Source organism: Mustelus asterias, chromosome 10 (genome assembly GCF_964213995.1).
Source record: "Mustelus asterias chromosome 10, sMusAst1.hap1.1, whole genome shotgun sequence".
In the NCBI taxonomy this organism is placed as follows: Eukaryota; Metazoa; Chordata; class Chondrichthyes; order Carcharhiniformes; family Triakidae; genus Mustelus; species Mustelus asterias.
Genome location: NC_135810.1, coordinates 65,090,845 through 65,115,983, shown reverse-complemented (window position 1 = coordinate 65,115,983; position 25,139 = coordinate 65,090,845). Strand labels below are relative to the sequence as shown.

Here is a 25,139-nt window from a genome sequence, read left to right as displayed (position 1 = left end):
CTAACTTGAGTTTAGCATGCATGCCATTTGTGCTTAAAAGTGTACAGGGAGGAAACAATATAGGGCGAGTTACAAATCACCACAATTTGGGTGACTTGCACTACTCTGCCATTAGCCTTGTAAAAACAGGAGCTTGCTGTGGACCTCAGAGTTAAGAAATTGCAGCACTGCACTCAAAACCAATTAATCTTGCCATAAAGTTAGGGCTGGCACTTAATGGTGAGACTTATTGCTGAAAAGAGACATGCTCTTCATCTTGTACTCACCAGGACGGACACAAGAATGCCAAATGTCAAAGGAAACAATATTTAAAGTACATGAGAAAAGGGTGCTGTTTGATTGGCAAGTTGACTCTGGTCGAAACATTGCCATGGAGAATGTACCACACAATAGACAGATGACTGATCATATTCAACCAGCCCGTGCTTGCAGCAACTTGTCTTTGACCACAGACTACAGAACCCTCCATCGTCCTAATCAACAGTATACCAGTCAACTCAGGTCAGAGGTTCTGTTGTCAAGGAAGCGTCCTTTCCTGCACCATATTGGAATTATGAAATCGTCCATCACCTGGGAAAAGCAAGCACAGCATTCGACAGGTTCATCCATAGGGAAGTTAATCCCAAAAGGAAGATCAATGTCTACCAAGCTCTACCATGTGGTTCTCACATCACGTCTCCATAGTTGAGGTATTGACAATAGGCATCACATGTTTGCTGCTGAAGATCCATCTGCAACATCAAGTGGCAGAACAAAATCCCAATGCTGGAGTTCCTGGAAGGTGCTACATACCTGATAGAGAGCGCAACTATCAGAGTTCATCTTTGCTGCATTGGCAGAGTGATGCACAGGATGGATCCCTGCATACCTGGAGTAGGGCTACAGCTAAATGATCAAATTAACTCATCATAGAAGGTTAGATATGAAAGTCAATCTCAGAGCCTGCAAGTTGGACCCCATTGCATGGGACAAAACAAACCCGGCCAGATCCAAATGGAGATGTCTCTGTCATCAAGTAATCTTGGTATTTCAAGAGAACAGTTAGTCAGGTCCCCCCAGAATAAGCAGGCATGCTGCAAAGTCAGTGCCTTCATCCACCCAATAATGACTTCAGCTGAAATACTTACAATCGGAAGCAAACATCATGATTTGATTTAACAGCACATGTGATGGCACCATCCTGGATGGTGAACTGTTGGATCACTTTGCTGAACACTTATCCATCCAAACAACAGAAGAATCTATTAATCTCATTATTACTGTATGTTCCTTCAGAAGGAACTCTTCAAATGCAGACAATAAAAATATAACAAAACTTACTCCAACTGATAAATCAAAGAAAGGGTTTAATAAAGAAACTTCATTGCTCCAAACTTGGGGCCTCGCCCTGGGCCACTCTAAGCTCCCCACAGTTCCAAACAGGTTCTTATTTATAGTGAGTCAGCTGACCATCAGATCATTCTGTAATTGGTTCCATGGTTTACTGGGTCAGCTGACCCTTACAGCTTCTTACCATTGGTCACATTACACCCAATACAAAGTTGTCACTGGTTACATTCTAACACTGTGTACCTTTGCTTCAATAAGATTTGGTGCATGTATGCAAGTTTAGCTATTTTACAATTTTTTTTACAGTAAAACATGCAGCTTTAAACACATTATTTTTCACCTTGCATGAAATAAATATTGCTTTAAAGAAAACAAATTCCAAAGTAACATTTTGATCACAATATCCACAACTTGATTAGATAAGAGTTTTAAAAAATGATAAATGAAAATAATGGCAAAGTATACAATAGGATTTACATAATTGATTGAGGAACTCCATACTAATTATACAAACCTTTGAGAGAGTGGTTGCAGAAATAAGTGTGCTGAAAGAATTATGGTTAACTTAAAAGTTAAGAGTTTTCAGAAGTGGTCCTCCCTCTATATATATCTTTTGATGTTCAAGAAACCAAAATTCAGATCGCAATAACTTTATATCTGGGAACACTGACTTACCAATACAAAGGATATTTTAAACTATCAAAAGAGCAAAACCATCTGGTCTGACCTGTTTTCAATAAAGTTCCTGTAATTAAAAGTATACTTGACTACTGTATAAAGCATGCAGACATATGAATCTAATCTCACACTATTGCCCATGGTCTGACCTTGTCAACAACATTAGTAATAGAGTAAATCCTTGTGTCATGTTTCCATTCACACTGTTAATAGTGATGAGAAGGAGTTACAATGAAATATGAAAGACTTGGAATTGGTTCAAACCTCATGGTACATTTTTACTGCAGCTAATTGGCTTTAATCTTTGTCAAATAAGCACACTCCTGACATCTGGTGGCTATGCAACAGTATTTTATAAACCTCACCTGGAATTAAATGCTTTGGTTTGATTTGCAGGGGTAACAAATTAAAATCTGGCAAAACAATTGTCCACTGGAGGAAAGAAAAGAGAAAATTTTAAAATGTAAGGTAGTTGAGAAAATCCAACAAATCTGACATACGAGGACGGTGGCACAGTGGTTAGATAGCCTTGGGTGACTGTGTGGAGTTTGCGTGTCCTCCTTGTGTCTGCGTGGGTTTCCTCCCGGTGCTCCAATTTTCTCCCACAGTCCAAAGATGTGTGGGTTAGGTGGATTGGCCGTGCTAAATTGCCCCTTAGTGTCAGGGGGACTAGCAGAGTAAATACATGGGGTATAGGGATCAGGCTTGGGTGGGGTTGTTGTCAGTGCAAGCTCGATGGGCCATTTGGCCTCCTCCTGCACTGTAAGGATTCTACAATTCTATGAAAGTGAAATTAAGTGAAAACAGGGACATCACGTTGGAGTTGTTTAGAACTTTGGTGAGGCCACAGCTAGAGTAGTGTGTGCAGTTCTGGTCGCCACATTATCAGATGTGATTGCACTGGAGAGGGTGCAGAGGAGATTCACCAGGATGTTGCCTGGGATGGAACATTTAAAAGTCACAAAGAGAGGTTGCGTAGGCTTGAGTTGTTTTCGTTGGAGCAGAGAAGACTGAGGGGCAACCTGATTGAGGTGTACAAGATTATGAGAGATATGGGCAGAGTGGATATGGAGCAGCTGTTCCCTTTAGTTGAAGGGTCAGTCAGAAGGGGTCATAGGTTCAAGATAAGGGGCAGGAGGTTTAGGGGGAATGTGAGGAAAACCCTTTTTACCCAGTGGGTGGTGACGGTGTGGAATGCACTGCCTGGGAGGGTAGTGGAGGCGGGTTGCCTCACATCCTTTAAAGGGTATCTGGATGAGCACTTGGCACATCTTGGCACATTCAGGGCTATGGGCCAAGTACTGGCAGATGGGATTAGGTGGGAGTTCAGGTGTTTTTAATGTGTCGGTGCAAACTCGATGGGCTGAATGGCCTCTTCTGTGCTGTATGATTCTATGAGCATCAAGATAGATTTGGGGAGAATGGAAAATGTGTGGTGGATGAAGAAAAAGGCTCGAACTAATCACTTAAGATTCACCTGTACATTTTTATCATACTTAATCAGATTGCCCTCTCACAGCCCGCAATGATAAAGTGTTGGTGAATCAAGAAACACCAACAGCTTGGAGTCCAGCTTTATGAGCTCAATAAGTTAGTTAAACAGAGCAACTAAGAAGTGAAATTGATGGAACAACAAAGAATGGAAATTGGTGGAAACTCAACCTCAGCACTGGTTTCAGTTATGGTCAATACCAGCACGTACAACTGAATAAGGCAGTCCCATCAGAAGCTCGCTGCCCAACCAACACTTCCGGATATAGAGAATGCTGCTCAGCTGGTACCCCTTTCCTGGAACATTTCAGAAAATATTCCCTGCTCGTGCTCCACCAGTTGGCAAAGTATTAACAAGGGAAAGCAACTTAATCATCAAGTTACAATCCCAGTTGGTGTTATAACTGGATGGGAAGATCCCAGAATGGAACCCTGGCTCAAAAGACCGTAATTTTGACGTTCTGTTTTATGAAACATGGAAGAAGAGTCACAGGATCACTAATTGGTTTTAACAAGAAAAAACATTGACCTTAAGTTGGGATTCAGGCCGGGATGGGCGGCACGGTAGCACAGTGGTTAGCACTGCTGCTTCACAGCTCCAGGGACCTGGGTTCAATTCCTGGCTTGGGTCAGTGTGTGTGTGGAGTTTGCACATTCTCCTCGTGTCTGCGTGGGTTTCCTCCGGATGCTCTAGTTTCCTCCCACAGTCCAAAGATGTGCGGGTTAGGTTGATTGGCTATGCTAAAAATTGCCCCTTAGTGTCCTGAGATGCGTAGGTTAGAGGGATTAGTGGGTAAAATATGTAGGGATATGGGGATAGGGCCTGGGTGGGATTGTGGTCGGTGCAGACTCGATGAACCGAATGGCCTCTTTCTGTACTGTAGGGTTTCTATGATTCTATGAAGTTGAGTTGAGTTGCATGCCGCACATGCGCATTGGACAACATGGAAGTCCTGGCACATGGACATGCGCACTGGAAGCACGTCTAGTCGCAACTTCGATTTTGCTTCTTGACAATGCTGGTATTGAAGTGCTAAGCTGAAATCGCTCCCCGACTTCCGTCACTTCACTGTTGATAGGTGAGTATTTACATTTATTTGCACACTATTTTTTGGTCAGTTGCAACAAGTAGAGGTAGCAGACATTCTTTGTATGGTTTAATTTCTTTTCCCAAATGTTCTAAAAATATGTTTAACATGTACCTAATGAACAGAGAGTGAAAGAAAGATTTTTCTAAAAAAATCATGACAACTAATTCCCGTAAAAATGTACATTCATATATGTAACAAGGTGGATGTTAGTGCCTGGAATAAGTTTCAGCTGAAGTCCACTTGTATTTTGCCCTAATAAGCAATGTTTATCCCAATTTTAAGAGTCTCCCTGATGCAACGTTGAACATTTACAGTGGGAAGTATGCAACTTGGTTAGTTCAAATGCTTTAGGAAAGTGTATTCCTTAAAATGATAAATGCAAGTCTCCTGTAAGCTGATGTGAAGCATCTCTGATAGGTATTGTAGAATCCAGTGCAGATTGAAAATCTGGAGGGCATGTTGCACCACTGCTGGTACATACTTTTAGCTTCTTAACGAAGTCCTTTTTGAGGCTTGGGGGTAGGCAGATGTGTAAAATGTACAGTTATGTCCAAACCCCCTTCCCTCCTCATATCTCTCCCTAATCTCCTTGTTCAGACAACGGAACTGTTGTGTTAACCATAAAAATAATTTAATTATAATTTTTTTTTGATCATTGTATTAGATAATATATTTTATAAAAAATTTGAAAAGATGAGGTAAACAAATTGTCAGTGCTAAAGTAAAATGTTTAGTTGTGTCAAATGCTTGTATTTATAATTTTTTTTGTTAATAAATGTTTTCCATTAAACCTTACAAAATTCTACTAATGCTTTATTGAAAGATTAAAACAAAGCATTTAAATATGGAATTATACAAATGCTTTACTGAAACATCAAAGCAGAACAGTTAAATATGAGATTAGAAATGAAGTAAGCAAGGCAGAAGAATACTAATGATGTTAGGGACCAGATCAGAAACTTCAGCATATGTTATGAAGTTAGCCGAGACCCCAACTTTATTTGATTATGGCAGTATGGTGAGCACAAGGTGTTTCGCTCCAGTTATGATTTGATTGACCCACTAGGAAGCTTTTATTAAAGCACACTTTATTTAAGAACACAGTTAGAATATAACAAAAATTAGTATAACGTTTACCAATTAAAATACTTGAACATGACAAAGTATAATTTTTAACAGCTCTTTAATGGGAATTATATTTCCAATTTAAGCAATATCTCCATGGACATAAATCCTACTTCGGAATCAATTATCACCAAAAACAGATATGCTCACGTGGATGCTAGATTTCCAGCCTTGTAACCCCTCTGGACAAATACAGAAAGACCCCCTGCCTTCTGACTCCCATCTACCAATTTCAAGAGAAGGAAACAGCAGAACTTCTGAGAAAGAGATCTCGGGTGGAATTCTCTGGAGGAGCTGATCTAAAAGCCGGAAATTCCCACCTGACCGTCAATGACGCTTTACATTCTCTGCAACCCGCCCGCTAAAATTCCAGTGGCGGGCGGGATAGGAGAATTCCGGCCCTAGTTTCTGGCAGACCTCAGAAGAGACTCGGAGCTATTCCTTCTTTGAACAGCTCCCAAAAAAGCAACTGACTTGATTTCTCCGTGTAGGCCATGTCCAGTTCCAATACAGAGCTCGCCCACAGAATTAAAATGTTGTGCAGAAAGAAAAGCAGAAGTGTTGAGACCCCATGAATTCTATCCTAAACAAATCGGGTTCTCAGAAAAAAAGGTACAGGTCCTGTGTGGTAATTATTTGCTGGATTTAGCTCAGTGTTAAAAAACATAAGGGATGTTGTTTTGGGGAAGGCGTATTCTTGGGAGTTTAGGGAAGTAGATTTGGATGGGGTAATTTAGACATACCGTCTGGGTAACCACTATTGTAGTTAAGAGAAAATGTTATTCTTTACTGTTTACTGAGGGTCCCGCCTTCTCAACTTTGCCCCTCGCCCGAGATGTGGTGATCCTCAGGTTAAATCACCACCAGTCAGCTCTCCCCCTCAAAAGGGGAGAGCAGCCTATGGTCATCTGGGACTATGGGGACTTTACTTGCTCTTTACTGCTCCATGTTTTATTGGAATAATTTGACCCCTTTCCGCACAGGGATTCATTTCTTTTCTCACATCTTTTCCAAATCCCAAAAATAAAGTTAGGAACTAGCGTTCCAAGTCTTCCTTCTGGGATCTGGGAGAGCCTCACTTTGAACATTAGCAGGGCTCATAAATGGAATTTTGACAAATCAGTCAAGAAAAAAAATGATTCTCATCACTCAGGAGACAGCTAGATTCAAATACATCGCATTTATTATTGCTATTACAAAGAGATAACAAGTCATCACATTCAAACATTCAGACTCCTGGCCAAGTCTTCAGGTCATAAAAAATAAATTTGTATACGATTTCTGGTGTCAAGGCCTTTCTGATATTTTGCACATGTAGGTTCTGTTATGAATATATATATATATTGTGAGCAAAGAAAGAGAAAATAGCATTGTGCTTCATGGAGAAAATGCCCTGGAACAGGGAGTGCTAATGCAATAGATAGAGGTGTTTCATGTCTACAATGGGTGCACAGTGGCACAGTAGTTAGTAGTGCTGTGTCTCAGTGCCAGGGACCCGAGTTCAATTCAGGCCTTGGGTGACTGTGTGGAGTTTGCACATTCACCCAGTGTCTGCATGGGTTTCCTCCCTTAGTCCAAAGATGTGCAGTTTCAATGGATTGGCCATGGTAAATCGCCCCCTTAGGTGTCCCCAGATGTGCAGGTTAGGTGGATTAGCCACGGTAAATGTATGGGGTTGCAGGGATAGGGTCTAGGTAAGATACTCTGTCAGAGTCAGTACAGATGTCATGGGCCGAATGGCCTCCTCCTGCTGTGGGATTCTATGAATCCTTAATGTGCTCCATACCCTCATACGACAAAGGACAAAAAAAAAATCACTCTTTGGAATAGAAGGCAAGCATTTTTGGAAGGCGTATCAAAAGTCATATCAAGTATAATCATGCTCTAGCTCGGAACCCTTATTCCTTGTTGTATATCACAGAATATACTTTGATATCCAATTTTCTGTTCAGTAATGCAATAGTCTCAGTTAACTGAGACTCAGTTGACTCTTACTTTGCGTGGTCAAAAATATAAATACAACTGGTAACAGGACAAGCAATTCACTTATTTAATGACCATATGTATTCCTCAATTCTATCATTCGAGCATAATGCCCACTCAAGTGTTTTCATTATAAACTCTCAGCTTGTGTTTAAAGTTAATTTTCAGGGGCTAATTCTTGTACGAAAACAAGCTACTGTGAAAGGGAATTTCTAAAACAATATTCAAAATTACAAACAATCCCTATAATAAAAATGATAATCGAAACCCCACTCTCAGAAATAAACTATGCCAAGTTGAATTGAGGAAACTCAAGCTCAGCAATCTAATTGGCAAAGAATAGGAGGTAATTTACAATTGTGCCTCTTGAAGCAGATACGCTTTCACTGTGAAGAAGTCTCACAGCAAATAGGGTAATCAACCACCATATCTAACCAGGAGTACATAGTTCAGATTTGGAGGAAAAAAAACCTATCCATTATTGTTTGAGAAATGGGATTTCTCCAAAACAGATGATAGTCACAGTTTGAGGTTTCACACTCTTCAACTGAGGTTTAGGCCAGGAACTGGGCAATCTCCCCAATTTGTACCCATGATGCACAGGAACAATTGGTTAGGGCCCAGTTACAGGCGAAGCATGTCATTTTCACGAGGTGTAAATAATTTAAAAACTTCTTTTAAAAAATGAGACACTCAAAATTGAAAATTCATAAAACCATTTTATAAATGTTGACATTGCCAAATTTAAATCAATTGTCAGCATTCATTGTTCATAAATTGTCAAGTGATAACAAAATAATCTTATTAAAAACATTCACAGCATGGATGAGGCATTTATGCCTATACCAGCAGACATGTGAGATACGGTGCAACAATTGCATCTCAAGTGACATGATTATTGAAAAGATTTTTTCTAAAAGCAAGAATTTCATTCAGATCCTAATATTGCCTCAATTCCCCCCCGATACTGCAATGGACTGCAAGAAACAGATTCAGAAACCACCCGATTTATTACAAAAAGCTTTGGTATCCCACAGAGCTACTCAGCATTGCACACCCCATAAATGCAAGACAAGTGTTGCACAGCAGTGTTCTACCAAAGTATAATTACCACTGTTAATCAAAAATTCTGCAACCTTCAATTTTTGAGTACACATAACAAGAACATCCAAGACTGAGTTCTAAGGAAATGCAAGCAGCACAAATCTCCATTTTGAATTTTAAAACATTTCTTAAAAAGGCACATTTATGCAAAATTTAGATTGATTCCCAAGATTCAAAGCAAGATTCAAAATTCAGATTTTTTTTTTCAATTTTACTTCCAGCAAGCATACATATTCTCCTTAAAGTTTCGGGATTGGAGTGGCTACTATAGCAATGCTTTCGATTGCACATTCATCTCTACCTCGAAGGATTCGGAAGTAGCCATTTTCTCCCCAGTCAGTTCCCCAGCTATTTTTAACTATCCAGTAATTTTGTTTGGTTTGAGGGTCACTGCCATAGCCAACTAGCAAAACCGCATGATTAGTAAGCTCAAAGGGGTTGAATGGATCACGTAACCCAGTGTGATAATAGATTCCTCCACGGTAAGCCATAAAGTCAGGATAAACTTCAAAGGCCACCGACACGGGACCATTTTTTACTAGCTCCAGTTTCATTGCTGCTTCATTGCAAGCACCATAAAAACCACCCACATAATAATACTGAGAAATGTAGTAATGGTAGCAAGACTTCTTAATGGTGCAAGGAGTATCCACCCCAACATAAGGGAAGCAATGTTCTTCAACCAAACCAAAATCTTGGGCATACTTTCCAGCGATTAGGTATGGAAATCCTCCATCACATCCTGGAAGGGATTAAAAAACAACCAAGCTTATTATCCATATCGACACACCACATTGCATTAAAATTAAAGTGAAATAAAAACTACAACCTCGATCAGCCTCCACCCAAGAAAAGTGGCCTTTGTGCAAAGCAAACTTTCAGCAGGAGTCTTTGTAATGAAACACGTTGGAATTATACTCAGCTGAACTATACAATCTATATTGCAGGTTGTAAAATTGTCCAATGTAAAGTGTAGTCTATTTTACCAGCACCATTGCGGCCTTACTTCCTTAGTTAAAAACCCCCAAGAGTTGGGTACATTATGTGGTTATTTTGCCTACAGGTACATCAAATGAGTCAGGTCAGGAAAGTCAACTCATTGCTGGATTGACTACTGAATGACAGCTTATAACATCTCATTAACACAGTTATTGCATGCAGGATCAAATTTTTCTACCAGCAAGTAATTATACCAAAACGTGCATTAAGATTTTGACTCTTAAAATCTTCGTGCTGGCTCAGAGTCATAGAGTCACAGAGGTTTACAGCATGGAAACAGGCCCTTTGGCCCAAGTTGTCCATGCCGCCCTTTTTTTTAAAAAACCCCTAAGCTAATCGCAATTGCCCGCATTTGGTCCATATCCCTCTATACCCACCATATCCATGTAACTATCTAAATGCCTTTTAAAAGATAAAATTGTACCCGCCTCTACTACTACCTCTGGCAGCTTGTTCCAGATACTCACCACCCTTTGTGAAAAAATTGCCCCTCTGGACACTTCTGTATCTCTCCCCTCTCACCTTAATCCTATGCCCTCTAGTTTTAAACTCCCCTACCTTTGGGAAAATATATTGACTATCTACCTTGTCTATGCCCCTCATTATTTTATAGACCTCTATCAGGTCACCCCTCAGCCTCCTACGCTCCAGAGAAAAAAGTCCCAGTCTATTCAGCCTCTCCTTATAACACAATCCATCAAGTCTCGGTAGCATCCTAGTAAATCTTTTCTGCACTCTTTCTAGTCTAAAAATATCCTTTCTATAATAGGGTGACCAGAATTGCACAGTATTCAAAGTGTGGCCTTACCAATGTCTTGTACAACTTTAACAAGACGTCCCAACTCCTGTATTCAATGTTCTGACTGATGAAACCAAGCATGCCGTATGACTTCTTCACCACTCTGTCCACCTGTGACTCCGCTTTCAAGGAGCTATGAACATGTACCCCTAGATCTCTTTGTTCTGTAACTCTCCCCAACGCCCGACCATTAACTGAGTAAGTCCTGCCCTGGTTCAATCTACCAAAATGCATCACCTCGCATTTGTCCAAATTAAACTCCATCTGCCATTCGTCAGCCCACTGGCCCAATTGATCAAGATCCTGTTGCAATTGGAGATAACTTTCTTCACTGTTCACTATGCCACCAATCTTGGTGTCATCTGCAAACTTACTAACCATGCCCCCTATATTCTCATCCAAATCAATAATATAAATGACAAATAACAGTGGACCCAGCACTGATCCCTGAGGCACACCGCTGGTCACAGACCTCCAGTTTGAAAAACAATTCTCTACAACCACTCTCTGGCTTCTGTCAAGAAGCCAATTTTGTATCCATTTAGATACCTCACCCTGGCTTGATGGAAGAGAATATGCCATAGCTTGTGGTCAGTACAGACTCGATGGGCCGAATGGCCTCCTTCTGCACTGTAGGGATTCTAAAAAAATATCAGTGAGCCAGCAATATTGGTTTTAATCAATTACCTTGAGAATACTGACTGCAGGAAACTATCTGCTGTGTGCTAAGGATTGGAGTCTGTGTGTTGTTCGTCTGAATACGAATGCGTGCTTCAAGCATCCCCATGGAAGAAAAGGAATAGCAACTGCCACAACTGCCTGCAGCAATCAGAAAGAGACAGATGGGTCAAACGGAACAATAAACCAAAGAAAAACATTTTGTTCAAACAACATATACTGTAAAATTAAGACCGATCAAAGTTTAAAAAAAGGGACACTTTGCATGTGCACTCAACTATCGTACCTTAGACTGGTACATTGATTCGATTATAGCTCAATTACCCTATCACTCAGGTAGCTGTGGCTTAGATACCACCTTTGAAAGAAACAATCGGGCCTGAATATCCAAGGACAGCTTTAGGAATAGCTGCAGACAACTTCATTAAATGTGGATTCACAAAGGACTATTGGCGGAATTGGGTAAACTTTCATTCCAAATAATTTTAAAATCAAACAACAACAAAGCCACAAGATTTTGCCAAGTTGAGAAGCAGTTGAATTTAATGCCCCAATACACCCCCACTAAAAGCAGATCATATAGGTTACCAATTCCCGAAGGCAGTATGGTGGCACAATGGTTAGCACTGCTGCCTCAGCTCCAGGGACCCAGATTCAATTGCAGCCTCAGGTGTGTCTGTCTGTGTGGAGTTGCACACCCTCCCGCATGTGCGTGGGTTTCCTCCAGGTGCTCCCCCCCCCCTCCCCCCACCACCACAAACCAAAGATGTACAGGTTAGGTGGACTGGCCGAGCTAAAGTGCTCCTTAGTGTCCCAAGATGTTGAGGTGAGATGGATTAGCCGTGGTAAATGTGAGAGGTTACAGGGATAGGGCCTGGGTGAGTCAGAGTCAGTGTAGATTCAATGGGTCGAATGGCTTCTTCTGCACTGTTGGGATTCTATGACTTTAAACAAAAGGTTAGCCTGGTTTCACATTTACAGAAAATAAAGTCCAACAAACTAAGTAGTACAAACCCACAGATGAGAAGCCATACTTAGCTGCAATTACTATGGGTCTCCTGAAAAATCTGCTCTCCTCCCCAAGTTCAAATAAACGAGATCCACAAATAAAAAAGTTTCAAGGAACAGTGCCATGGCCTATATCAATTCCTTATGATATTCCAGTTTGAGACACAATCTACTAAAAAGAAAATCAAATGATAGCAGGAATGTCTGGCGTTGTGGCGCCAATAGTCAAAGAACTGCAGGATTAATGGTCAAGAATCTAACAATTGACTTGCCCCTCTTGATGGAAAGCAAAGTCAAGAGCAACTGGAAAGGTAATTCAATCTTCCCTCCCTCAAAAGCTTGACAGGTTTATTATTGAATGAACTGCCTCATTTCTTTACATCCACATTCCTTCTAAGAATGTATTGGATATTCTGCAAGCACCATACTATTAAAACAAATGGTCCATGAAATATGCTTGGAAAATTCAGACTGATTCCAAAAACCATTGCAAACCGAAAAAAAAATGTACTTTGCTAAAAGTAATTCCACATTGTTAACCACAGCTTTGACAAAACACACTTATGATCCCTTAACAATTTTCATTAATCTAACATGGGCAAATAGCAATGGGAAATCCCAATTCAATTCTTTGCCCCGTTAGGACAAGCTCAAAATGCACTTTTTACTATTATTGCAGAAATCCAAAAGTAACAATACCATACATATTGACAAGGAATAAATATTAGCAACAAAAACAGTAAAATGTGCCCAATAATTATTTCTTTGCCACCCGAAACAAACATCGCCAGGGCAAGAATCTCAGATTAGGTCTTCTTTGCATTTAGCACCCACAGCTAGTTTTGTGTGTCAAAACGAAAGGTGAGGGATGTTCCTCTACTGTCCACATCAAACTGGTTATTCACCCATTAGATAATATTCCCCGATAGTAAAATCTAGATAATTTTGCGATGTGGACCCATTCCCATGAGAAACTAGATTGTGAGCGTCTATAAACCAGGGTTGCAGATTTTCACATCAGTCTGGGTTGAAGTCAGTCTGAGACTTAAGGGCAGTAAGTTGAATTACTGCATCATTGTTCAATGGAATGCCAGGGTCAACTGTTGGATCTAATCAATTGAATTAAAAAAGAATCGACTATGCCCACATGTACAACCCTTTCTACAAACATGTATTTCTACCTTTATAGCAGAATCCAAATTAAATTTCACAATGTATGAGTCATTTAGAGATCAATGGTCAACTCTCATTGAAAATAACTCTTTGGGTTTTCTTGACGAAGAGCTAGGCATAGAAAGCCCTAGATGATAATTTCTAACAGCTTTTTACATTTCTGAGATTTAATTTTGTTTGGAACCAGTGCCATATAAAGCAGCACTTTTGTTTTGCAGAAGTTACATGTCAGTATTTGAGAAAAATCAAGGAGGATGGATGAAGTATATCACATAGACAGGCATGGCTTGACCTATAAGCCAGGGGACTTAGCTCTGCCATAGGGTTGGTGCAGGAAGATCCTCCTAATGTCCTTTGGAAGGATGACATGCTTTTAAAAAAGAGGGGGGTAAACGGCATGCAAATGGGTAACTGGATTCACAAGCTTGGAAGTCTTATTCAGATGCCAAGCTGCTATTTCTGCAATGACTTAGAATCATACAATCCCTACAGTGCAGAAAGAGGCCATTCAGCCCATCGAGCCTGCACCGACAACAATCCCACCCAGACCCTATCCCCGTAGCCCCAAGTATTTACCCTGCTAATCCCCCTGACACTAATGGTCAATCCACCCAACCTGCACATCTTTGGAGTGTGGGAGGAAACTGGAGCATCCAGAGGAATCCCATGCAGACTCCATACAGTCACCAGAGGCTGGAATCGAACCCGGGTCCCTGGCGCTGTGAGGTAGCAGTACTAACCACTGTGCACAATATACAAAGACTGACACAGCTAGCCACAGAGTTAGTCAACAGCCTCAAAATTCTAAGAATGGTAAACAGACCTTCAATCTTCAGTTATCTCCACATTGCTCAGCAAAAATAAGAGTTTTGGAATGGGTTGCTTCAATTTACTTGCAGACTCAGATCCACATCGACCAAATAATTTTCACTTGGAATAATCTTCCAGTAATTACCTTCTCCCAAAATTAGGCTTCTTGCTGTATAGAGTGAAAGCTGCATTTGGAATTCTCAATAAATTATGAGTCACTTGCAGCAAGTTGCAGGACACTACCATTCTAGCTGTGTACTTTAATTGGGTATTTGTTCCGAACTGTCTGCACTGAAAGTCAACCTACCTTATGGAGAATTTCTTACATTTTTGCCTGGGTAAGATGCTCTTTTGGAGAGTTGGTGCAGACTGGATGGGCTGAATGGCCTCCTTCTGCATCATAGGGATTCTATGATAGAATTCTATGGTTAAGCAGAGACAAATTCCAGATTGCCTAGCAGCTAGAATGAATTTAGCCAAGCCATGCCTTTTGAAATCAGATGCTGTCCCTCAGAAGCCCAAACACCTACCCCTGGATATTAAAAATCCCACGGTGCTATGTTTGAAATGCTTTACTCCTTTAAACAACACAAAAGCGAATCTGTTATATATACAAAACCATACATGCCTGTTTAATGGTCATCGCAATATAAATGCAAGTTTAATTTTTAAATCTCTCCATTAACCACATTCGGAGTTTCCTGTCTAGATAGGAAGTTGCAGTGTTAATCCTTTTCCTGGTATGGAGTGTTGCAAATCTCAGTATAGTTTTGGAGAAACATTGGAGCCCACCACTGAATATGCTGCAAGGGATCCATTGTTTTCCAGTTGGCAAAGTGTTCAAGTCACATTTTGAAATATTGTACCTTTAAGCAATTGGACACTTCAGACTTTTTAAAAAAGATTTATTAAAATGTGACAAGTTACGCTCAAAGTAGAATGGACTGTACCTTGATTCCGCACAGGGCTAACATAGTTCACACCAGCAACATTCCGCCAATCCCAGGATTCTGGCAAAGACGCTGCAAGTTTATCCATCTCCTCTGACACCAGCATAGGTCTTGGACGTCTATTAAATATATATTTATTATTCAGCAGTCTTGAATTAAAGTATTATGCTTTACCCTCTACTTACAATTCAAAATTATTTAATTGAAATCGTAATTTTGTGCCCAAGGTAAACAGTATTGTAATTATCTTAACCCAAACAAAATGATTTAAATTATTTTTCTATGACACTAGGGAGTGGTTGTCTCTTAAGTGCCCTCTGAAATGGCCTAGCAAGCCACTCAGTTGTAACAAACTGTTATGAAATCTACAGAAATGAAACCAGATAGACCACTCAGCATCAACCTGGGCACTGGAACTGATGATGGCAAAGCCAGCTCTGCAAAGTCCTCCTTACTAAAATCTGGGGGCTTGTTCCAAAACTGGGAGAGTTGCCTCACAGACTAGTCAAGCAGCAGCCTGAGTCGTACTCATGGAATCAAACCTTACAGATAATGTCCCTGTCCCACCAGCAGGTCAGACCCAGCAGGGGTGGCAGCACAGTGGCATACAGTCAAGAGGGAGTTGCCCTGGGAGTCCACAGCATCCATTGCAGGCCTCAAACTCTCATGGGATTGGGTCAAACATGGGCGAGTGAACCTCCTGCCAATTGCCACAAACCCCCCTCAGATAAATCTGTATTCCATGTTGAAAATCATTTGGAGGAAGCACTGAATGTGGCGAGGGCACAGAGAGGACTTCAATGTCCCCTCTAAGTTCCTCACCATCTGACTCAGAAATATAGTCAGAAGCTTTTTCCCAGGGTGGAAGAGTCAATTACTAGGGGGCAAGGTTTAAAGGAGATATACGAGGCAGATCTTTTACAGAGTAGTGGGTGCCTTTAACTTGTTGCTGGGGGAGGTAGTGGAAGCGGTAGTGACTTTTAAGTGACAAATACTTAAATAGGATGGGAATAGAGGGATATGGTCCCCGGAAGGGCAGGGGGTTTTAGTTCAGTCTGGCAGCATGGTCGGTGCAGGCTTGGAGGGCCGAAGGGCCTGTTCCTGTGCTGTAATTTTCTTTGTTCTATATCACCGGTCCTTCATTGTCACTGGGTTAATGCTCTGGAACTCCCTCCCTAACACCACTGTGGGTGTACCTACACCACATGGACTGCAGTGTTTCAAGAAAGCAGCAAATCACCACCTTCTCAAAGGCAACTAGGATGGGCAATGAATGCTGGCCTAGCCAGCAATGCCCACATCCCTGAACCAATGGTAGGGGGTAAATTGGAACGTGGAAAAGACTTCAGAAAAGAGGAATCACTTAACAGTCAGGGTTAATGCAAGAACCAAATGGCATAGGAAGGAGCACCTCAGAGATGTCAAGTTTTAGAATCTAGATTAAAAGACAAAACAGACAGGCAGAATATTAGAGAGACTCAATAGCTTGGCATCTGGATGCTACTTGAGTCCAGATTAACAGTGCTGTGATTAAGAGTTTTGCAAAAAGTCTAGAAAAAAAAAGAGAGAACAGTCAGCCAGTCATGGTCCACCTTATATTCGGTTATATCAAAAAGATTAATCTGAAGCCTTGCAACTGAATTTCAAAATCAGGCGTAGGTGCAATCTTAGGGTAATATGTGCTCCTCCAACCATGTGCTTGAATAAGGATGGTTAGAAAGTTCAACATGACTATAGCAGTGGTGTCATGATGATGGATTTGGTTTTATGGGGCATTGGCACTAGCTCTGGGGAAGGCGGCAATGAAAACTAAATAGGAAAGGATCAAAAAATTGCAGAGTGAAGGGTCATTTAAACTAGATAGGAAGTGGCAGGGGTGGGGAAGGAGGAATGAAATAAAAGCAGTAAAAAAGGTAGAAATGAGAGAGATAGATGTACAGAATGAATTTTGCAAATAAAGTAAAGGAAAGAACAAAACTCTAATTGACCTGTTTTAAGCACAAAAGAATGAGGTGCTGCCTTAGCCAATAAGGGAAAATTAGCTGCTTTAAAAGAATAAGATGAAGTGCATGGATTGCAATGCTCAGTGGAAAATGAACTAGGCAATGAATGTTAATAAATATACATCACCCTGTGATATAAGAACATAAGAATTAGGAGGAGTAGGCCATCTGGCCCCTCGAGCCTGCTCCGCCATTCAATAAGATCATGGCTGATATATTTGTGGACTCAGCTCCACTTACCCGCCCACTCCCCATAACCCTTAATTCCTTTACTGTTCAAACATTTATCTATCTATCCTTGCCTTATAATTGCTTCCAACAGAAGTTAGGCTCGAAATTAAGAGGGCGCAGAAAACAAAGATATTGGGTCATACATTACAATTGTGGCTAGGCTTCCAAAATATTTCAATTGTCTGTATAGCATTTTGGAAAATCAAGGTGGTGAAGTACATGTCTTTCTTTATGAGAAGGGACAGAATACTGGAGGATACCAATATTGAAGAGGGGGAGACATGCTGTGGAGAGGAATGAGATTAATAAAGGTTTAAACAAGAAGCAATGAGACCAGTTTCCACACAGAAAATGATTGTTATACACTTGGGACTGGGAGGAGAGTAAAAATAAAATCACTGCAGTATTTAAATTATCCAATAACTGAGATAAGGAGGGAGTAAACAGAGAGATAGGAACAAAAGTTCCAAAATATTTGCAAGGTCTCTTCCTCAAGCAGCATTGTATTCCTGTAATGTCAGTAAATGCAAAGGAGTACAGCGCAAAAATACTGAATGAGGGAAAGAACGGAAAGAGGGATTTAGGGACTTAGGTTTGTAAGACACTAAAAATGCACAAGAAAGGCAGTAGAAAAGTTAACGGAATAGTGGGTTTTATGAGAAATAGGGTATAAAAGTGATGTCATAATGAGTTTTGAGGAGTGTCAAGCCAACAAAGTTTTTGGTCTTCCACGCATCAGAACAGAAGCTAGAATGCCAAATTTCAAAAGGGAGCAACAGTTCACACTATGAGAAAAGAGTGCTGATTTTTTTCTGAAAAGTCAATTAATTGGTCAAGACATTGCCAAAACAAATATTCCAGGAAACTCTTGCACCCCAGTCGTGTTTAATTAAGAAAATGCATATATATGAATATATGTAGCTGCTAGCAAAACGCAAGCCACATTACAAGCCTGACTAAATGAAAATTTGTTATTGGTGTAACACTTAGCACACTCAGCATTGTTCAGAAAGTGCTGTCCAATGGCAGAATTATATCTAAAATTAGAAGTTGCATTCTGACGTTCTTTCTGGTGTATTTACCACAGCAATACCTTGACCAGAGCCAGCTTACCAACCAATCCAGACATTCCCCACGCAAAATAAACTGTCACTGTTTGAAATATTGTATTTTCATATCAGTCCTGATGAGTGCAAGATGAAAAGCATCGACTAAATATCCCTTTTTTGCAGCAACAATGGTTAATTTACATACAACGAAGGCCACAGTGCAGTTTTGGGATCCATGATCAAAAAAAGATGTTCCAGCACAGATCAAAAAGGGTGCTGTCCTGCATGAAAACAAGTTTGAAAGAGAGCGATTGGGGGTAGAGACGTAATCGCCCCAAACAGGATTCAAAGTAGCAGATTTAATGCAGTTTTCTTTTAAAATGAGAGTTGGCAGGCTATGGAATGTACATCCAACTAAATGTCTGAAACAGAGACCACGTCAACATGCAAAATAGATTAGATTGGAAGAGAGAGAGAGGGAGGGGGCGGGGAGGGACCGACCGAGGGGGGAGTGGGCGGGGAGGGACAGACCGAGGGGGGGGGGGGGGGAGGCGTGGAAGGATCGACCGAGGGGGGAAGGGACCAATCGGGGGGGGGGGGGGGGGGGGAGGGACCGAGGGGGGGGGGGGGGGAGGGAGGGATCGAGGGACGGAGGGGGAGGAAGGGACCGACGGGGAGGGAGGGATCGAGGGACCGACGGGGAGGGAGGGGGGAGGAGAGGGACCGAGGGGGGGGGGGTGGGAGAGGGACCGACGGGGAGGGAGGGACCGAGGGGGGGGGGGGGGAGGGATCGGGGGGGAGGGGGGGGAAGGAGGGAGGGATCGGAGGGGAGGGGGGAACAGAGGGAGGGACTGGAGGGACCGAGAGGGGGGGGGGGGGGGGGAGAGGGAGGGACCGAGGGGGGGGGGAGGGAGGGACCGAGGGGGGGGGGGAGGGAGGGACCGAGGGGGGGGGGGAGGGAGGGGGGGAGGGGACCGAGGGGGGGGGTGGGGGGAGGGAGGGAGGGACCGAGGGGGGGGGAGGGAGGGAGGGACCGAGAGGAGGGGGAGGGAGGGACCGAGGGGGGGGGGGGGGGAGGGACGGACCGAGGGGGGGGGGGGGAGGGACCGAGGGGGGGGGGGGGGAGGGACCGAGGGGGGGGGGGGGGAGGGAGGGACCGAGGGGGGGGGGGGGAGGGAGGGACCGAGGGGGGGGGGGAGGGAGGGACCGAGGGGGGGGGGGGGGGGGAGGAGGGACCGAGGGGGGGGGGGGGGAGGGAGGGACCGAGGGGGGGGGGGGGGGAGGGGGAGGGAGGGACAGGGACCGAGGGGGGGGGGGAGGGAGACACCGAGGGGGGGGGGGAGGGAGGAGGGACCGAGGGGGGGAGGGGGAGGGAGGGACCGAGGGGGGAGGAGGGAGGGACCGAGGGGGGAGGAGGGAGGGACCGAGGGGGGGAGGAGGGAGGGACCGAGGGGGGGAGGAGGGAGGGACCGAGGGGGGGAGGAGGGAGGGACCGAGGGGGGGGAGAGGGAGGGACCGAGGGGGGGGGAGAGGGAGGGACCGAGGGGGGGGGGGAGGGAGGGACCGAGGGGGAGGGAGGGAGGGACCGAGGGGGGGGGGGGAGGGAGGGACCGAGGGGGGGGGGGAGGGAGGGACCGAGGGGGGGGGGGTAGGGAGGGAGGGACCGAGGGGGGGGGGGTAGGGAGGGAGGGACCGAGGGGGGGGGGAGGGAGGGACTGAGGGGGGGGGGGGGGGAGGGACCGAGGGGGGGGCGGGGGGAGGGAGGGACCGAGGGGGGGCGGGGGGAGGGAGGGACCGAGGGGGGGGGGGGGGGGGAGGGAGGGAGGGACCGAGGGGGGGGGGGGGGAGAGACCGAGGGGGGGGGGGGAGAGGGAGGGAGGGACCGAGGGGGGGGGGGGGGAGAGGGAGGGAGGGACCGAGGGGGGGGGGGGGGGGGAGGGAGGGAGGGACCGAGGGGGGGGGGGGGAGGGAGGGAGGGACCGAGGGGGGGGGGGGGAGGGAGGGACCGAGGGGGGGGGGGGGAGAGGGAGGGAGGGACCGAGGGGGGGGGGGGAGAGGGAGGGAGGGACCGAGGGGGGGGGGGGGGAGAGAGGGAGGGACCGAGGGGGGGGGGAGGGAGGGAGGGACCGAGGGGGGGGGGGGGAGGGAGGGACCGAGGGGGGGGGGGGGGAGGGAGGGACCGAGGGGGGGGGGGGGAGGGAGGGAGGGACCGAGGGGGGGGGGGGAGGGAGGGAGGGACCGAGGGGGGGGGGAGGGAGGGACCGAGGGGGGGGGGAGGAGGGACCGAGGGGGGGGGGGGGGGGGAGGGAGGGACCGAGGGGGGGGCGGGGGAGGGAGGGACCGAGGGGGGGGGGGGGAGGGAGGGAGGGACCGAGGGGGGGGGGGGGGGGGGAGAGACCGAGGGGGGGGGGAGGGAGGGACCGAGGGGGGGGAGAGGGAGGGACCGAGGGGGGGGGGGAGGGAGGGACCGAGGGGGGGGGGGGAGGGAGGGACCGAGGGGGGGGGGGAGGGAGGGGGAGGGAGGGAGGGACCGAGGGGGGGGGGGGAGGGAGGGACCGAGGGGGGGGGGGGGAGGGAGGGACCGAGGGGGGGGGGGGAGGGAGGGAGGGACCGAGGGGGGGGGGGAGGGAGGGACAGAGGGGGGGAGGGAGGGACTGAGGGGGGGGGGGGGAGGGACCGAGGGGGGGCGGGGGGAGGGAGGGACCGAGGGGGGGGGGGGGAGGGAGGGAGGGACCGAGGGGGGGGGGGGGGGGGGAGAGACCGAGGGGGGGGGGAGAGGGAGGGAGGGACCGAGGGGGGGGGGGGAGAGGGAGGGAGGGACCGAGGGGGGGGGAAGGGAGGGAGGGACCGAGGGGGGGGGGAGGGAGGGAGGGACCGAGGGGGGGGGGGAAGGGAGGGAGGGACCGAGGGGGGGGGGGGAGAGGGAGGGAGGGACCGAGGGGGGGGGGGGGGAGAGGGAGGGAGGGACCGAGGGGGGGGGGGGGAGGGAGGGAGGGACCGAGGGAGGGGGGGGGGGAGGGGGAGGGAGGGACCGAGGGGGGGGGGGGGACCGAGGGGGGGGGGAGGGGGAGGGACCGAGGGGGGGGGGGGGGAGGGAGGGACCGAGGGGGGGGGAGGGAGGGAGGGAGGGACCGAGGGGGGGGGGGAGGGAGGGAGGGACCGAGGGGGGGGGGGAGGGACCGAGGGGGGGAGGGGGAGGGAGGGACCGAGGGGGGGGAGGGAGGGACCGAGGGGGGGGGGGGGAGGGAGGGACCGAGGGGGGGGGGGGGGGAGGGAGGGACCGAGGGGGGGGGGGAGGGACCGAGGGACTGAGGGGGGGGGGGGGAGGGGGGGTAGGGAGGGACCGAGGGGGGGGGGGAGGGAGGGACCGAGGGGGGGGAGGGAGGGACCGAGGGGGGGGAGGGAGGGACCGAGGGGGGAGGGGGAGGGAGGGACCGAGGGGGGGGGGGGGAGGGAGGGACCGAGGGGGGGTGGGGGGAGGGGGAGGGGGAGGGAGGGACCGAGGGGGGGGGGGGGGGGGAGGGGGAGGGAGGGACCGAGGGGGGGGGGGAGGGGGAGGGACCGAGGGGGGGGGGGGGAGGGAGGGACCGAGGGGGGGGGAGGGAGGGAGGGAGGGGACCGAGGGTGGGGGGAGGGAGGGAGGGACCGAGGGGGGGGGGGAGGGACCGAGGGGGGGGGGGGGAGGGAGGGACCGAGGGGGGGGGGGGGGGGGGGAGGGAGGGACCGAGGGGGGGGGGGGGGAGGGAGGGACCGAGGGGGGGGGGGAGGGAGGGACCGAGGGGGGGGGGGAGGGAGGGACCGAGGGGGGGGGGAGGGAGGGGGGGAGGGGGGGAGTGAGGGAGGATCGAGGGGGGGGGGGGGGGGGGGGAGTGAGGGAGGGACCGAGGGGGGGGGGAGGGAGGGAGGGACCGAGGGGGGGGGGGAGGGAGGGAGGGACCGAGGGGGGGGGGGGGGGGGAGGGACCGAGGGGGGGGGGGGGGGGGGAGGGACCGAGGGGGGGGGGGGAGGGACCGAGGGGGGGGGGGGGGACCGAGTGGGGGAGGGGGGGACCGGGGGGGGGGGGGGACCAAGGGGGGGGAGGGACCGAGGGGGGGAGGGACCGACGGGGAGGGAGGGACCGACGGGGAGGGAGGGACCGACGGGGAGGGAGGGGGGAGGAGAGGGACCAAAGGGGGGGGGGGGGGGGGAGAGGGACCGAGGGGGGGGGGTGGGAGAGGGACCGACGGGGGGGAGGGACCGAGGGGGGGGGGGAGGGGGGAAGGAGGGAGGGATCGGGGGGAGGGGGGAACAGAGGGAGGGACTGGAGGGACCGAGGGGGAGGGGGGAGAGGGAGGGACCGAGAGGGGGGGGGGGAGGGAGGGACCGAGGGGGGGGGAGGGAGGGACCGGGGGGGGGGGGGAGGAGGGAGGGAGGGACCGGGGGGGGGTGAGGGAGGGACCGAGGGGGGGGGGGAGGGATCGGGGGGGAGGGGGGAAGGAGGGAGGGATCGGGGGGAGGGGGGAACAGAGGGAGGGACTGGAGGGACCGAGGGGGAGGGAGGAGAGGGAGGGACCGAGAGGGGGGGGGGGAGGGAGGGACCGAGGGGGGGGGGGGGAGTGAGGGAGGGACCGAGGGGGGGGGGGGGGGGGAGGGAGGGACCGGGGGGGGGGGGGGGGAGGGAGGGACCGAGGGGGGGGGGGGGGGAGGGACCGAGGGGGGGGGGGGGACCGAGTGGGGGGGGGAGGGGACAGGGGGGGGGGGGGGGGGAACCGAGGGGGGGGAGGGACCGAGGGGGGGGAGGGACCGAGGGGGAGGGAGGGACCGACGGGGAGGGAGGGGGGAGGAGAGGGACCAAAGGGGGGGGGGGGGAGAGGGACCGAGGGGGGGGGTGGGAGAGGGACCGACGGGGGGGGAGGGACCGAGGGGGGGGGGGGAGGGATCGGGGGGGAGGGGGGAAGGAGGGAGGGATCGGGGGGAGGGGGGAACAGAGGGAGGGACTGGAGGGACCGAGGGGGGGGGGGGGGAGAGGGAGGGACCGAGAGGGGGGGGGGGAGGGAGGGACCGAGAGGGGGGGGGGGGGAGGGAGGGACCGAGGGGGGGGGGGGGGGAGGGAGGGACCGGGGGGGGGGGGGTGGAGGGAGGGACCGAGGGGGGCGGGGGGGAGGGAGGGAGGGACCGAGGGGGGGGGGGGGGGAGGGAGGGACCGAGGGGGGGGGGAGGGAGGGAGGGACCGAGAGGGGGGGGAGGGAGGGACCGAGGGGGGGGGGGGGGAGAGGGAGGGACCGAGGGGGGGGGGGGGGAGGGAGGGACCTGGGGGGGGGGGGGGGGGTGGAGGGAGGGACCGAGGGGGGCGGGGGGAGGGAGGGAGGACCGAGGGGGGGGGGGGGAGGAGGGAGGGACCGAGGGGGGGGGGGAGGGAGGGAGGGACCGAGAGGGGGGGGGGGGGGGGACCGAGAGGGGGGGGGGGGGGAGGGAGGGACCGAGGGGGGGGGGGGAGGGAGGGACCGGGGGGGGGGGGGTGGAGGGAGGGACCGAGGGGGGCGGGGGGAGGGAGGGAGGGACCGAGGGGGGGGGGGAGGGAGGGAGGGACCGAGAAGGGGGGGGGAGGGACCGAGAGGGGGGGGGGGGAGGGACCGAGGGGGGGGGGGGGACGGATCCGGGGGGGGGGGGGAAGGGAGGGAGGGACCGGGGGGGGGGGGGGGGGAGGGAGGGACCGAGGGGGGGGGGGGAGGGAGGGACCGAGGGGGGGGGGGGGGGGGGGAGGGAGGGACCGAGGGGGGGGGGAGGGACCGAGGGGGGGGGGGGGAGGGACCGAGGGGGGGGGGAGGGACTGAGGGGGGGGAGGGGGGGGGGGGGGAGGGACCGAGGGGGGGGGGGGGAGGGAGGGAGGGACCGAGGGGGGGGGGGGGGGAGGGAGGGACCGAGATGGGGGGAGGGAGGGAGGGACCGAGAGGGGGGGAGGGAGGGAGGGACCGAGAGGGGGGGGGGGGAGGAGGGAGGGACCGAGGGGGGGGGAGGGAGGGAGGAGGGACCGAGGGGGGGGAGGGAGGGTGGGACCGGGGGGGGGTGAGGGAGGGAGGAGGGACCGAGGGGGGGGGAGGGAGGGTGGGACCGGGGGGGGGGGGTGAGGGAGGGACCGAGGGGGGGGGGGGTGAGGGAGGGACCGAGGGGGGGGGGGGGGGGAGGGACCGAGGGGGGGGGGGGGAGGGACCGAGGGGGGGGGGGGGGGAGGGACCGAGGGGGGGGGGGGGGAGGGACCGAGGGGGGGGGGTGAGGGAGGGACCGAGGGGGGGGGGTGGGGGAGGGACCGAGGGGAGGGGGGGGGGGAAGGGAGGGACCGAGAGGGGGGGGGGGGGAGGACCGAGGGGGGGGGGGGGAGGGACCGAGGGGGGGGGAGGGAGGGACCGAGGGGGGGGCGGGGAGGGAGGGACCGAGGGGGGGCGGGGAGGGAGGGACCGAGGGGGGGGGGGGAGGGAGGGACCGAGGGGGGGGGGGGAGGGAGGGACCGAGGGGGGGGGGGAGGGAGGGGGAGGGAGGGAGGGACCGAGGGGGGAGGGGGGAGGGAGGGACCGAGGGGGGGGGGGGAGGGAGGGAGGGACCGAGGGGGGGGTAGGGAGGGAGGGACCGAGGGGGGGGGGTAGGGAGGGGAGGGACCGAGG

At 50.7% G+C, this 25,139-nt stretch overlaps 1 protein-coding gene across 1 annotated transcript in view; it reads right to left on the bottom strand.

Moving 5' to 3' along the window:
* Positions 1-6,875: 6,875 nt before the first annotated feature.
* ctsc (cathepsin C) overlaps positions 6,876-25,139 on the bottom strand; it is a 30,666-nt gene continuing 12,402 nt past the window's right edge. The window contains exons 5-7 of the mRNA XM_078221813.1: positions 15,219-15,337; positions 11,287-11,418; positions 6,876-9,543 (exon numbers count right to left, since the gene is read on the bottom strand). Of these exons, the coding sequence (XP_078077939.1) occupies positions 9,041-9,543; positions 11,287-11,418; positions 15,219-15,337 (754 nt within the window). The 3' untranslated portion in view covers positions 6,876-9,040. The remainder of the gene's footprint in view (positions 9,544-11,286; positions 11,419-15,218; positions 15,338-25,139) is intronic.